This window comes from Bemisia tabaci, chromosome 9, assembly GCF_918797505.1.
Source record: "Bemisia tabaci chromosome 9, PGI_BMITA_v3".
In the NCBI taxonomy this organism is placed as follows: domain Eukaryota; kingdom Metazoa; phylum Arthropoda; class Insecta; order Hemiptera; family Aleyrodidae; genus Bemisia; species Bemisia tabaci.
Genome location: NC_092801.1, coordinates 40,005,955 through 40,022,149, shown reverse-complemented (window position 1 = coordinate 40,022,149; position 16,195 = coordinate 40,005,955). Strand labels below are relative to the sequence as shown.

General features: G+C 40.5%; 1 protein-coding gene across 2 annotated transcripts; it reads left to right on the top strand.

Annotated features, from left to right (window-relative positions):
* Positions 1 to 1,341: 1,341 nt before the first annotated feature.
* Positions 1,342 to 16,110, top strand: LOC109033339 (uncharacterized). Of its 2 annotated transcripts, XM_019045917.2 has the most exons (4): positions 1,342 to 1,915; positions 6,087 to 6,315; positions 9,486 to 9,780; positions 13,792 to 16,110. In XM_019045917.2, exons 2-4 carry the CDS (start codon positions 6,140 to 6,142, stop codon positions 14,383 to 14,385), a joined length of 1,065 nt encoding a protein of 354 aa, XP_018901462.2. In that variant the 5' UTR covers positions 1,342 to 1,915; positions 6,087 to 6,139; the 3' UTR covers positions 14,386 to 16,110. The 2 variants fall into 2 exon arrangements, with proteins under 2 accessions (XP_018901462.2, XP_018901463.2); XM_019045918.2 differs by lacking the exons at positions 1,342 to 1,915; positions 6,087 to 6,315 and adding an exon at positions 8,300 to 8,447.
* The last annotated feature ends 85 nt before the right edge of the window (positions 16,111 to 16,195 follow it).

Sequence of the window (16,195 nt, the reverse complement as noted above, 5' to 3'; positions counted from 1 at the left end):
CCTCTCCCAAGCGGAATTTGTAGCTGAGAATTTCACCAAATTTTCTGGTGATCTCGTACAAGAATCAGAAAAAGTATTAAATAAAATTGCGGAGGTGCATCCATGTAAAGATGGAATTATCTGAATCAATGTTGCAAACTTTGAATAGATTTAAGTTCTTTCGCCCGAGAAACGACGAACTGGACTGCATTTAGCAATTTGGACCTATAAATTCTGGCTCATCTGAAAAAACACTTACGTGCATAGGGAAACTAATGGCACATACGGTGTTTTTAAACCGGGCCGGAATGTATAGGTCCAAATTGCAAAATGCAGTCCAACTATGCTGCCGTGCCAAGGAAGAAGGTCGTACGAACATTCGAGAATTGCCAAATTTCCCTCGATAAAACGTGTATTTTTGACGCAATTTAAGCATATTTTTTCTTGAGATTTCCAGATAATTTAAATTAATTTGCGTACAAATTTGTCTGAAAATTTTGTAGGGAAATATTTACGATTTTCTCAGTATTTTCGAGTTTTATCGAAGGAAATTAGGCAGCGTTGGAGGGCGCATACGGCGTTCCTCCTCCCTCAGCACGGTAGTATCCAGGATTTCCCGAGATCGTCCATCTCGACGGCCAGCTAATGATCTCCGGGTTCCTCCCTCAAGCTGGCAACGGCGCAACCACCCTCTCAAGTACTGTTATTCCACACGTTTCCCGTTCTTCCCCCATTGTCCCGCTCAGTGTGTCACCATCCCCCGTCAAACATAGTGGTTTCTGCCAGCCTTCCGCAGATTTCGGGGTCCATTTCCGTGTCAGTGTGCTCTCCCCTAGATGGACCGTTCCAGTCCTGACCAGCCCCAGAAAATCGATATTTTCGGCAAGCGTTGTGGACCACTCTCAGCCCGCAATCATCAGTGAGGTTTCAGTGCTAAAAACCACCAATAGTCGCGCAATAAAGAAATAAAATCTACATCTAATGTGCAAAACTGGTGTTTTATCGATTCTTGTTTCCCCTATTTTCTGTGCTGATATTATGTCGGTGTAAATTAATCGAACTCAAGTGCCGAATTGCCCTCAATTCCTTGACCGTGGTCAATTTTTTCTGCGTCTTTTCCCCCCGAATATTGTTTATTATTGGAATAAAGTTCGTAAATACAACCGTAAACTCCACGTTTCAGACTTTGTTTCTATCGCTGGCTTTTTGAAACTCTGAATATTTACAAACTTTGTTTTCACTGTGTATTATCTGTGATGTATCTACTCGGTATGTCACTCGGGATCAAGAAGCTGTATTATCGCGAAGATTTCCTGATATGATAAGGGCTGATTATAACCGATCCTTGATTACTTATTCGCGTGTGTGATATAACTAAAACTCATCTTGTCTCCTAATGAATGTGCCATTCGCCAATGATACAAACGTTTCCGCATTGTAACTCTATTCCATAAATTCCAGCGGTTTTTTCAGAACTTTGTGGCGGTGAATTTCCATCCAAATCTGCTCATTTTTTTTTTAGTCGGCGGCAGAAATTTCGTGTGCTGCAAAATGTGTGTAGTTTGTGATTGTAATAATCTTGTGTGATTTTGCATACTTTTCATTCATTCGCCAAAAAAAGCAACTTACTTCAACCGTGGTTTATTGTGCATCGCTTTCTAACATTGCAGTGTTGTCGATTGTAATGTTTTCTCTGTAGACAAACCTCACCGTGAAGGATCATCCCACGCAAATGAACTTTTCGCAATCGTTCGACAACGTAAACACAAGGAACGTAATTCCGTAACGTAGCGTAACGTTTCCGGAACGTAATGTGGTGACATTGACGAGGCTTCGCATAAGACTCGAGTATTGATCTATGATGCTCCATCATAACTGTGCTACGAAGACTGTCTATCTACCGACCCAGTTGTTCCTGAGAAATAATCATCGTTAGGTATGAAATAATAATGTAGTTTATTTGATTTTTGTATACATATAAGGGGCTTGGAGGACAAGGCGCATAAGTACAGTTTTCGCTATTTCGAGAAATGCGTGTTTGAAATATCAAAATTACATGGATCCTTATGGCGGAATAAAGAAAGTTCAAACTGACCTTTTGATGCTTCAAATTTAAAATAGGGAGCGAATTTCTCACAGAATATGCATTAATACTAGTCTACTTGAAATCATATAATATAATATCTAATATAATAATCATATAATATCTCAATTTTTTCAGAAACTGTAATAATGCGCCAGGTTGTCTTTCAAGCCCCTCATCTATTATTTATTGATTTTTATTGTAGGTACAGAGTATCCCAAAAGTCCGTACCCCCGTAACTTTTGAACGGATAGAGATAGAAAAACGAAACTTTGGGAATGTTTCTATCTCAAAGGGAACCATCTTCTAGGGAGGTCAACATTTTGGCCCTCCCTCTGGGGGGGGGGGCGGGGGGCTCTCAACTTTTTTTCAAATGGTAACCCCTATCCTGTGATACATTGTTGGAAAGAGCATTAAAAACTAAGAATTTTGGCCGAAACTGCACAACAATATCTCAATTTTTGACCGAGTTACGATGGGTCAAAGGTCAAATATGACCTATTTTCAAAAAATCATGACTCTGGTAAATTATCGTAGTGAAAGAATAAAACGGGAAAATTTAGCAAATTGTAAGCACTTTTAAGTAAAAATCACAGAAATCTCCTCAAACTAATTTTAAGGGGGAGTTCGGACCCCCAAATACACCAGTTCAAAGGTCATACGATTTTCCCGCTAAATGAGCCAATTTTCCCTAACTTTGCCTCAACTTATCTCGAAAAGTTTTAAATTTGTTCAACATTGTGTTTTCAAGTCTCCAAATTTTGAGCAGAAATTAAAAAGACGATAATTGAGGTGATTAAATTTGACCGTCTAATTTTCCTTTTTTTAGCGAATTAGAAGCGGATCCAGAAATTAGGCAACACCTGGTTTCGTCCATTTAAACCTATGTTAAGTAATCGATTCTTGCCGGAGCCTGCCTCCTGCAGGAATCGATACATTTCCATAGGTTTGAAAGAAGAAAAATAATGTTGCCAATTTTCTGGATCCGCCAATGTGAAAAATTCCGGCATGACTTTCAGATGATCGTTTATCTGTGAATGATGTAACGAGAGGAGAATTGAGAAGTTTACAGTACATGGTGCATACAATTTTTCTTGTTCTCCCTCTTAACTGATGAAGAGTTCAGTAATTGCTAATTAGTGCACTACAAAGTCTCAAAATGTTTGTTCCGGCAACGAGTAGAATCATAATTCTGTAGAGTAACCTCGGAGACTTAAACGACAGGTCAGAAAAGTTGCGTCGTGAAAAAAGATTGCCGTATGTAGAAAGAGCAGGAAACCAATACAAATGTTGCCGTTTTGCTAGGAGAGTGTGAAAATTTTCCATAAAAAAAAAACAGCGTATATAGCTTCTCTTAAAACTGGCAATCCTGCACACAGCACCAATTAGTGGCGCTCTTATATTCCGCAAAAAAATGCGCTCTTGTGGGTAGGAACAACCTGCTCTTCCTCCTTTTTTTGCATGTCCTTTATCTTTATTTGTCCCTTTCATTGGAAAGATGACAAAAGGTACCGCAAGGGATCAACCTTTTTTAGGTGCACGGCCATTGCCCTGAGTTTTTTTTCCGTCGCACGGGCTCGAATTGCGTGGTTGCCTGATTGCGCAAGTTTCCCATATAAAAAAATAAAAAAATAACACGAGTCCTCTCTACTGCCGTGCCAGGGAAGAACGCCGTATAAACCTTCTGACGTTGCCATATTTCCTTCAATGGAAAATGAATAACCTGGGAAATCGTCAACATTTTACTCTAAATTTTTCAGACAATTTTGTTCGCAATCTATACTACAAGCTCCAAGAACTTCTAATTTTGCGTTTAACTGGTAACGCTTAGTTCCAGCGTTCTACCGGGCCGACTTTCATGATTTTTGCGGCCATCGACGGGCAATTGTCTCTAGATGATCTCGCTTTATTTAGATTTTGAAAATATGACCCAAGTTTTTTTATATTACGTGGTAAAGTTGCGAATTCTCCCATTTAAACCATTCCGCCACTCTCCGTCGTTTTTTTTACTAAGACTTGGCATACTACCGAACTAGGCTGAAAATTTCTCAAAAACAGTCATTGGATTCTGAAACTTTACAATAAATCGAATTAGAAAAGTCTGCTAAGCTTCCTTTCGGTTGCGAACACCAGAAAACGAGTAATTTCTGCGTAAGTTTGGCAGGGTTGGGAATCCCATTCCGCGGAAGTGAGCCGTCCCGTTACTGAGTGCGAAAAACGGAGAGGGATGCAAAAATAGTTCCCGTAAACACAAAACCGTTAGTTTGTTTTCGCTAACTCCACGCGCGCCATACAATAATTGGCAACTAATTGACTTAGAGTGACCGTGAAGATGGTATTGTCGAGGGTTCGATTGTTCGTCTTGTTGGAAAAGCCGCTCGGGGTTTTTTCGTCCAGTTTTTTGACGGAGAACCTTTTTTTATCGGCTGAACTGCCGTGCACTACCACTACCACCTCATTCTGCCGCACTACCGTGCTAAGGAAGTACGCCGTATGAGCCTTCAGGCGTTGCCCAATTTCTTTCGACAAACCACGCGTTTTCAGGAAAATTTGTGAATAATTTTTCTCCAATTTTTAAGAGGATTTTGTTGGAGATTTTTTCGAAAAAGTCTGAAAATGTCTAGGAGAAATATGCATAACTTTCTTCAAAAATACATGCTTTATCCGGGGAAATTTGGCAACTCTCGAATGTTCATACGGCGTTCTTCCTTAGCACGGCAGCGCACGAAGGAAGAATGCCGTATGAGCCTCCAAACGTTGCCAAGTTTCTATAAAAATCGAAGTTACTTCGAAAATTGCGAATATTGTTCTCCAAAATTTTCAGACAATTTTGTACGCAATTTAATCTAAAATATCTGAAAATTTCGAGGAAAAATATGCATGAATGTTGTCGTAAATACATGTTTTATCAAGGGAGATTTGGCAACCCTCGCATGTGCATACGGCGTTCTTCCTTAGCACGGCAGCATTGTTTTAACACTTTCGCATTGAATTATTAGGCGGCATTTCGTCAAAGAGTACCTATTCTTACTCATGATTTTCAGAACGGGGGATGGGTGGCTATTCTCACCTATTCACTGAAAAAAAATTCTCGGCGTTCTTACTACGGTCCGTTGGTACCTATACCATCTCACTTTTTTTTACCAATTATTGGTAATTTTACCAAGACAGACTGGTAAGCTTACCTAAAAACCGGTATTTTTACTGTTTTTTTTTCAGGTAAGAATACCACTTTTATTGGTAATCAATTCCCGGTAACTTTGCCATTTTATCTCGGTAATTCTACCACAGTCGATAAAAAATATTGGCGTTTTTACCAAGGTCCAGTAAAATTACCGAGTAAGTTCAATAATTTTACCGAGATTTCTCGGTAAAATTACCAATTCCATAAACGGTAATTTTACCAAGAAAAAACTGGGATCAAATAGAACCCTGAATTCTTAATAGTTTTACCCTTTTCTTAGTAAATACACTGAGATTTTTTTTTCAGTGAGCTAATGAAATAAAACAGAAGCAGAGATTTTGAAACATCGCGCGTGAGATACGCATGTTTGCAGTTTTACCGTCGAAATGCAGCTAAATGCACGCATTCCGCATTTCACCTTGCATTTATCCTTACAAATTGGAGCTTAATTTTTGTTTTCCACACTCATCAAGGAGTCGAATAGGTAACTAACCAGGTTTGGGAGTGATGTGTGTTGCATACAATAATAATTGCAGGCGTTTCATAATCATGCGTCATGCGGTAATAGAGCGTCTCCCAATCGCGCTCTTCAAGGCGCAGAACAGATAACTTATCGAGCATATAGGTAGCGCTCGATGCATACCCAAGTTAATGCAGGCGTTTTATATCTCGTGAATGATGTGGTTCGTGTCACTTGTGTTCAGTGGTATAAGTGTTGAGAGATTTCCGTCATAATGAGTGTAGTTGTAGCGAGAGAATACTGTATTTCCTTTTTTGTACTTCTTGAAATTGTATCACATGCAGTTTTTAATTTAATTTATTAAATTGATTTTGTTTCAGCTGATTGCGACGGCGTCCAAAGGATCATCTCACTGTGACTTTTGCCCTTCGAAATGACTGAATACGGCCTTAGCATGACAAGCCTGACGTCACCACTGGATTTTTCGCGTCACCGGCGTCAGCCCCAGAGGGAATCGAACCCAGAACCTCGAGAAGCACACCTTCCGTCCGCCTCAGTGCTTGATCTGCGGGTCAGGAAAGTTGGAGAGGCAACCGACCAAGATTGCAGGTAAATTTGAGCTCCATAATCATGTTAAATGCGGTAGAAAAAATGCAAAAATAACTGGATTACATTTTGCAATAAGGGACCACCATTTTCTAGCTCATTTTAGAAACAACACACATGCCATTTGTTTCTCTATGCAGATACGTGATTTTATGGAAGAGCCAGAGATAGTGGTTCCTTGCAAAATGTAATCCAACTGATCGCCTTCGCTTTCCTTCATCAAGTATCATCTGAAGCTGAAAGTAAAAACTACACACTGGAAAAAAAAAAACACATTGGATCTAGAGTCCAGACTCTTGAAAACATTGACAAGAAAAAATACTCTTGATTCAATCAGATTTAAGCTTAAATCAAAAGGAAATCCGCTCATATTAAGAGGCTTGGTTCTTGATTAAAGTTTAAATCTGATTGAATCGAGAGTACTTTTTTCTTGTCGATATTTTTAAGAGTATGGACTCTAGATCCAATGTGGTTTTTTTTCCAGTGCAACAAATTATTCGTTCAATAATCCATTGATAATTTAAAAACCAGGATAAATTATTGCATTGCAACAATGCAAAGTCTCGTTTAACAATTTAAACATTTGACTATTCTGCTGTCTGCAGCAAAAAGGCCGTAACTCCACTCAAAATGTTTCCCTTTCTTCCAGCACGTACTGCTCTCTCACAAGAAAATTCAATTGCCACAAGGCTTCATTCATTCATTTTTAGTTCTTGATGCTGTGACGGAGTTTTATTGAAAAAATGAAGGAGGGATATTCGGTTGGGGTTTTTTGTAAAACAGCATTTTTTCAGAAAAAAATTGGAAAAGTGTTGGGTGGAGCTACGGTGTTTTTACTTTGGACGGCGGCAGTGGCGTGGCGTAATTTGCGATATATCGATTGTTATGCCATTTAAACCTATGGGGAAGGATCGATAAACACGTTGTTTGCAGCGAACACCGTAATAATCGATTCTTTACCATAGGTTTAAATGGCACAACAATCGATACATCGCAATTCACGCCACGCCACTGGACGGCGGTATTCATACACGGTTGCAGCTTTTCTTTCGGATTTTCGTCATGATTTGATGAAAGTTTCTGAAAGTTATCCATGTAACGGCCCTTCTTCACGCAAGAACTAAACTGGCGCTCTCAAACTTGCGCGAATTTCTTAATTTTTTGGCCGGGCTTGCACAAAATTATTTGGAAAATCTCGAGAATTGATCCGGGTATGTAGTGTCCCGGTTACATTTTTAACCGATCGCCGCTTTGTTTGTTGCATATGCAGCAAAATTGAAGGCGCACCTTAAGTTGAGGATAACGGACAATCAGTTTACGCATTATCTATTGGCAATTGGCACTATAGAATTTCACCGAGCGATTTATAAGTGTTTTTCGAACAGATAACTATTCTTTTTTCGTCCCGAACGCCCTGCACTTTGACGTAACGCGACGGTAAAACTACCAGACGTATCTCGGTTTGCGACGTCGCGTCGCAGACGTCCTGTGTCCTGCCACCCTTTATTTCTTAAATGGGAAACTACTCAACGTCAACTATTGAAAACCTCCATGATTTTTCTTCTCTCTGCGAAGAAAACTCTGAGGAAACTTCAAGGAATGATATTGATTTTTCTCTCCCTCAAAAAAATTAAATAACAGCCCAAGTAGCATTACTGGACAGAAAAATCGCTTTACATATATTGCGATTTTATCAGATGAAATCGCCAAGACCATCAACATCTGAGCGCTTATCCTTGCTCTTATCACGGTAAAATATCGCGCTATTATCACCCGACAATTTATCTTGATATTTTCGAAATAAAAATCGCGATAAATGGCGATTTAATCTCGGTGTTATCGCCGAAAATTGATCGCGATCTAATCGAACCAAAAATTACGATGTGTGCCGATTTAATAATCGCGCATCGCAATTTTTAATGCGATAGTATCTCGATATATTTCGATCGATTTAATCGCGATAACGAACCGATAAGATCGCTATTTATCGCGATTACTGCTACTTGGGTTTAAACTCCGCAAACGAGATACATGGTCCGGTAGTTTCAACGTCGTCGACCTGCTATTATCACACGTTTCAAGCATTTATGTGCCCAGGCTCAAGATCAAGACATCTTAATGGACCACTGGGCAAGGTACGAATTTAAGCATTCTAATACATGTTTCTTTACCAGAACTTCACGTAGAACACGATTTGCGCAACGAAAATAACTGGAACCAACTCCTAACCGAGATATTAACATTTTTATTTCACATTGGTTACAAGGACTTTGAACTGCCCGCCCACAAGAAACTCAAAGCTCTACTTGAGTCAACGCGTTTACGCGCACTATACATCGCGTTTCAGCAAGCTTCTCGATCGAGCAATGTTCATTTCCCACCATGTGTTTTTCAAACTATAAGCAATGTGCTATAGCTGATCCAAAGCGTCAAGATTGAGGTTGCCAGATTTATTTACCGCAGACGTTCATGATAACGTTTAGCGCGCGATGTGAATCACTTAGAGCATTGAGTTTTAATGAGCGGGTGGTTTCAATTCACGCACCAAGAATCATTAAATATCTTCGGAAGGAGTTGAAGTCGGTAATTGTCGTTGTGCGCATCGTGTTTTAACGTGCAATTTTGGTGGAGAATAAACATGTAGGTATCAGAATGCTGAAATTCGTACCTTGTCTAGTGGTCCATTTTGAATCTAATCCGGTCTCGCTTATTTGCACCGTATACACTTTGGACTACATTTTGCAATTTGGAACTATGAATTCTAGCCCGGTTTAAAAACAACGTATGTGCGATTAGTTTCCCTATGTACATAACGACGGTAAAACTACCAAACCACGTATCTCGGTTTGCACCGTCGCAGACCTCCTATCATACTTTATTTTTTAAATGAAAAACTACTTAACATACAGTCTTGAAAATTTCTGTGATTTTTCCTCTTTGTGCGGAGAAAATTCTGTGAAAATTTCAAGGAATGATATTGATTTGGTCTTCTTCACAAAAATAAAATGCGAGCGTAGATTTTTAGACACCGCAAATGAGATACGTGGTTTGGTAGTTTCACCGTCGATAAGTGTTTTTCCAGAAGAGCCAGAATTTATAGTTCCAAATTGCAAAAGGTAGTCCACTTGATCCATCCTCATTCTTAGTGCCTAATCCCGTGTGTGAGTTTGCAGGAGTATGTTCGAGGCCTACGTGGCGAACGCAGGGACCCCCCCTTCACCGGCCACCCCTACGAGGGCTTCGCGCTCGACGAGCGAGTCCACAGACGACTCGGGTCCCCGCTCACCATCGCCCCCGCATTTTCAAAATTCCCGCCAAAACCCGGCACCCGCGAACACCCCGAGGCATGGGCTCGGACTAAACGCCCCTCTCTACGTGAACACAGCCACTGATGGTCCCCAAAGGCCCTCTGTTCCAGATCCAAGGGCTCCTTTGTCGCCTGCCGCCCAACATTCGCCCACGCTACAGGTAAATATGTTTTAAAAATTAAATCAGTAAAGTTCGAAAACACACCAACTCGGGGGAAAAATGGACGTATTTCTACCAAACAGACCTATGTGGAGGTGAGAAATATGGGGTGTGCTCTAGGAAGCTGCATAAGAAGCAATGTAAAAGTGGGCGTGATTCCTTTTGAAGAATTGGATAAGCGGGATTTTACATTCTATCAAAGAGACCTATGTGCCAACTGAGTGCGGGATTCATGAGCCGCGAGGATGGGACGAGAGCGTTGTGAACAGGGCTCATGAGTTAAAGACGAAGCGGAGGCGGGACGACGGCGAACGGCGGCTCTTCCATCTCCGTTGACGTCACTGGCGCTTTATTATTCTCACTCACTCTTACGGCCAGAGAACTAACGAGCACAACCTATATTTCTCACTTGCACATAGGTCTGTTTGATAGAAATAAGTCCAAATATTGTTCAGGAAACACCAAAAACTGCGCAGCGGGCGAAGAAGTTAGTTTAAGAAAAACCTTTTCGGTGCCAAAGGACAAGTACTTAGAGACTTTGTAAAGCATCAAGTTGAAATCGATACACCATGTTTGATGACAGAGAATTAAGCGTTTAAAAATTTCCGAGTTGGTGTGTTTTCGCTCTCACCGACTTTCAGATACTGATTTTTCATGGTCTGCCCAGAAAAATTTATATTCTTCGACCTGAATAACGCTTGAATATTTATATAACTTGTTGGTAAGGTATACTGAACCGAAAAAAGAAAACCGCAAAATCGGATGGTCACCCGTTTCCCTTGAAATGGCCAAAAATTGGTATTTCCAATGAAATACTTCGATTTTTCCTTTTTCCCGACGCTGTTTCAAGCACTTTTGATAGCAATTTCGAAAGTTCCTTTTGCGTGCAGATGTGTCTATCCATAAGTGTTACTAAACCGTACAAAAGTGAAAATCGAAAAAAACCCGAGACGATGTGTTTTCGAATTCACTGATTCAATTCAGCCTTTAAAAATTCCACGACGAAGGGACGCCCAGTGAAAAGGTGGCGACAAGGGGTTTTTAATCATTGCAAAATATTCAGAGAAATATTTTTGAAGATATTTAAATTTGTTTTACTTGATGAAAATTCTACATAGATTATCAAACATATTTTAATGCTACGATAAAAAATGCGCATTTTTCAATTTTGGAAATACCTATTGAAAACCTTTGCAAAATATTTTGAGTGTATTTTATTAAGTATACTTTAAAAGCTGTTCATAATTCATATTATTTCTCGAATGTATGCAGTATCGATCAGAACTAGTGATTTTGTACTTTACGCTGCGCACGTAGCGCACTTACGGGTTAAAAAGACGCTGATGCGCCTGCATTATTTTGCTTATGCAACACAAACAGCCAAGGCCGGATTTACATTTTTAGCGCCCTAGGCTAAACTTAGGGTGACGCCCTTAAAAGTAGGCGCTCTCGTGGGGGTGGGGGGTCCTCCAGGAACCCATCCCTTCCAGATCAGAAGGAGGATGTTAATTGTCAGGAAAATGCTCAAATTCACCTTTAAAAAAACATGATTTTAAACAGTTTTGAGGTACGTTCACGTTTGCAAGTTGGTTTTGGAAAATGAAAAGTAATAAAAGAATCGTTCGATTAAAAAAAAAAAAAAAAAAAAAAAAAAAAAATTCTCAAAGATTTTGCGCCCTTCAGAATATTGCAAACCGCGTTACGATATGTTAAATGTTACAATATCGCGACGAAATTTCCCGTGATTTCAATTAAAATCGTTCGTAAAAGTATTGTAAATTTTTCCGTGAATCCGTGCGTGTCTTTTAATAAATATTGATAGAAATTCAAACATTAACTGTGGGTTGCAACGTTGCAATTAAGCGAGGTCAATAAGCTCTTTTTCGCTTGGGACCATCGATATTCGAGTTCGTTTACGGCAGGCGTGACATACAACTATTTGACCACGGGTGTAAGCATGTTGCAGCTCCGCCGGATTGAAGGCGCGTCAAACTGCGAAGATGTCTTGACCGCCCTGCCGACCCTCGCAGTGGCGGGACGAATGCTAAAATCGCTGCGACACTTAGACGATGCGTCATTATTTATGACTCCCCTCATATCTTCAGCATAAAAAACAACAATAAATATCCTAACCGCTACGATTTAGAATCAGGGACCACGTTTTTTTTCGATAAAAACAAAAAAAGAAAAAACGGACTAAATATAATGTCGTGACGAAATTTCCCGTGATTTCAATTAAAATCGTTCGTAAAAGTATTGTAAATTTTTTCAGAGAATCTGTGCGTGTTTTTGAATAAATATTGATAGAAATTCCAACATTAACTATGGTTTGCAACGTTACAATCGAGTTCATTAAGCTCCTTTTCGCGTAGAACCATCAACATTCAAGTTCGTTTACGGCAGGCGTGACATAAAACTACTAGGGGGCTACGCCCCCTGGCCGCTACGCGGCCCAACCCCCAGAAGGCGCTCCGCGCCATCAATGGGCCGCTTCGCGGCCCTATTTTTACCCTCCTATCAGTGTTAGTTTTATTTTTCCCCTAAAAAATTACGACATGAGGTATACTTTAATTTTAAACTTTACTCAAAATTACTTTAAAATTAAAAGGACGAGTTTTGGAATGACTGCTTGATGAAATATTGTAGTAAAACAATGAACAATGATAGGCAGGTAATATTTAAAATTACATGTGTCGGGGATCGAACCCATACTGAGTTCATGGTAGACGCACTCGACGGCTTAGACGACTCGGCCACCGCTCGACATGAGGGCGTCGGCGCGCATCTTGTGTAGATAAGTGTAGAGCTGATGCGCAGGCTACACAGCTACTGCGCATACCTCCTCGACCACTGCGCATCCTCCCGCGCATAGCGGTAGCAGTACCGGAGCATTCTGTAAACTCACTCACTTTTATAACGTGATTTTAAAAAAACCTGGGTCCTTTTTCCAAAATCTGATTACAGCGGGCTCATCTAAGGCCTATTACCTGTCGATTTGCGCAAAAATCATGGAAATCGGCCCAGTAGAATGCTCAAACGAACTATGACAAAAAGTATAAATTTACATTGTTTAAATGGGAGAATTCGCAACTTTACCACGTAATATAAAAAAACCTGGGCCATATTTTGAAAATCTGAAAGGAGTTGGCTTATCTAGAGACAATTGCCCGTCGATAGCCGCAAAAATCATGAAAATCGGCCCGATAGAACGCTGGAACTAAGCGTTACCAGTTTCGCAAAATTAGGAGGTCTCGGAGCTTATAGTATAGATTTGACCACGGGTGTAAGCATGTTGCAGCTCCGCTGGATTGAAGGCGCGTCAAACTGCGAAGATGTCTTGACCGCCCTGCCGACCCTCGCTGGCGGGACGAACGCTAAAATCGCTGCGACACTTAGACGATGTGTCATTATTTACGACTCCCCTCATATGTTCAGCATAAAAAACAAAAATAACTACCCGAATACCTACGATTAAGAATCAGGGACCATGGAAAGTTATCGGTAAAAACAAAAACAAAAAATGGAAAATAGGACTAAATATAATAGGACCGCGATGGTCCATGATTCTAAATCGTAGCTGTAAGATAGTTATTTTGATGATTTTATGCTGAAAATATGAGGGGAGTCATAAATAATGACGCATCGTCTAAGTGTCGCAGCGATTGTAGCGTTCGTCCCGCCAGGGAGGGTCGGCAGGGCGGTCAAGACATCTTCGCAGTTTGTCGCGCCTTCAATCCGGCGGAGCTGCAACATGCTTACACTCGTGGTCAAATAGTTGTATGTCACGCCTGCCGTAAACGAACTCGAATATCGATGGTCCCACGCGAAAAAGAGCTTATTGACCTCGCTTGCAACGTTGCAACCCACAGTTAATGTTTGAATTTCTATTAATATTCATTAAAAGACACGCACAGATTCTCTGAAAAAATTTACAATACAAAATATACAATCGGCCCTGCGTTTCAATGTGAGGCACCTCTCTAAATTCTCAATAAATCTTATTTTTTTCAGAGGATGTCAGACTCCACAGAGTCCATTTCCGGTTCAGCATTCACCGCAACCGGAAACAGATCCTTCGACGCGTCTCAGTACTACGCAGCTCTCCGATCCCTCTCGAGCGGAAACCCACAAAACTGGATCCAACAAGCGCGAGCTTCCGGTTACCACCGGCTCCCGCCTTTTTCGGAGATCTCACTCGACCAATCGTCCCGCCAACCCGAGCTTCCGGGCCAGACCGGAAACTACAAAGAACAGCGGAAATCGGCGGACTTCCTCCCGATCTCAGTGCTCGCCCACGACCGGATATCCGGGCCGCGTCCGCAGACCGGAAGTGCGGAGGAGTTGGACGGGAGCGGAAGCGGAAGTGACTGCGAGCAGGGGCAACTTCCGGTCTCGACCGGATGTGAGAACGGGAAGGACGAGGCGTACTGGGAGCGGCGGCGCAAGAACAACGAGGCGGCCAAGAAATCGCGGGACGCAAGGCGCGCCAAGGAGGACGAGATCGCTGTCAAAGCCGCCGTTTTGGAGAAGGAGAACATCTGCCTCAAGTTGAATCTCGCCGCCTTGAAAAAAGAACACCAAAGGCTCATGCATATTTTGAAATAGTTTCCTTAATTGGCTTTCATATGTACATTGAAAAAAAAAAAAAAAATGAAGATGTTGCATGTGTGAGGAATTTGCGATTTGACTGTTGATTCTTATGCAAAAGTTCGCGAGGAACACGATGGTGCCACTGGTTTTCTCTAAAATCAACTCCCAAGCTCAAAAAAAGCTCTCGAGTTGGGGCAAAAATGGAGGGATATCCCACGCTATCCTGAGAGTCCGCCTCTACACCAAGACAAACTCTCCATGCAAAGATAAAGAGCAAATACATTGACAGGGCTGCCACTTTATTTGGGGACTCCAAAACTGAAAACACGGCAACCCTGCTAATGTATTTGCTCCCTATCTTTGCATGGAGAGTTTGTCTTGGTGTAGAGGCGGACTTTTAGGATAGCGTAGGATATCTCCTTCATTTTGGCCTCAACTTGAGAGCTTTTTTTGAGCTTGGGAGATGATTTCAGAGAAAACCAGTGGCACCATCGTGTTTCTCGCGAACTTTTACATACCTAGGAATCAGCAGTCAAATCGCAAATTCCTCACACATGCAACATCTCCATTGGCTTTCATGTGTACATAGAAAAAAAAAATCTTGGAATATCGTCACCTTCCAGTCAAAGTATCATGAGCGCCATGCGACGTTTCAAAATTTTTGCCGCCGTTTCATTTTTCTACAGAGAAATTTTTGGTCGAATCTGTTTGAAAATTTCGCTACATTTTATCGCAGCACAAAGAAAATTCAATGAAATTTTGAAACAAATTCAACCGACAGTTTCTCTGTGAACAGATAAAATGGCGGCGGAAATTTTTAAACGTCGCATGGCGCTTGTAATACATTGGCCGGAAAGTAATATGTACGCTGAAAAAAAAATTTCTTGAGACATCGCCACATTTTGGCCAAAATATCACAAGCGCCATACGACGTTTCAAAACTTCCGCCGCCATTTTATTTTTTGACATGGAAATTGTTCAACGAAGCTGTACGAAAATGTTACCGAATTTTCTCTGTGCTGCCGATAACATTCGGTGAAATTTTCGAACAGATTATTCAACCAACCATTTCTCTGTGAAAAATAAAATGGCAGAGGAAATTTTGGAATGTCGCATGGCGCTTGGGATACTTTCGCCGGAAGGTGACTATTTATTAATTTCACTTAAAGCATCGGTTTTTGTCGACAAAAGTTGGTATTTTTGAGTTAAAGGAAAGTTGTTTTGCTAACATTTTTTAAACTGGAACTTAACCATGACAAAACGACGCTTTTTTAACTAAAAAAAAAAACCAAATTTTGTCAATACGAAATGACAAATCGATAAAGTTGACAAGTCGATAACTCAAGAAAAATTTTTTTTCAGTGTGTTTCAAAGTTGACGTGAGGGATACTGTCCATCAAACGATGAAGACATCCATTAAGCTGGATCTCACTGATCATGATTGATGAAAGTTCGCAAAACGAGGCTTTGTAATATACGCAACAGGATTGGCTAAATTCTAAGAGATTTTGAGCTTAAATTTTATTTTTTTTTTGTGCTCAGTGACTCCTTAAGATTGGATCACTGCTCAGTTTTTCGTATATAGGAAAATTGGAAGCATATTTGTAATTAATTAGTCTTTTCTTTTACACTTGTGTATTAAATTTGTGAGAATAGTGTGTGTTTTTCATGCAAATGTAAATTTTTTACGGCAAAATTTTATTTTTTTTGCAAAATTATACTTTATATATTGAAAACAAATTGAATTCTGTCTTTTAAATTGCATACTTGATCTGGGTACTTTAATATAAAAAAGCCTCCTCCTGATTTTAAATCACTTAAGCAA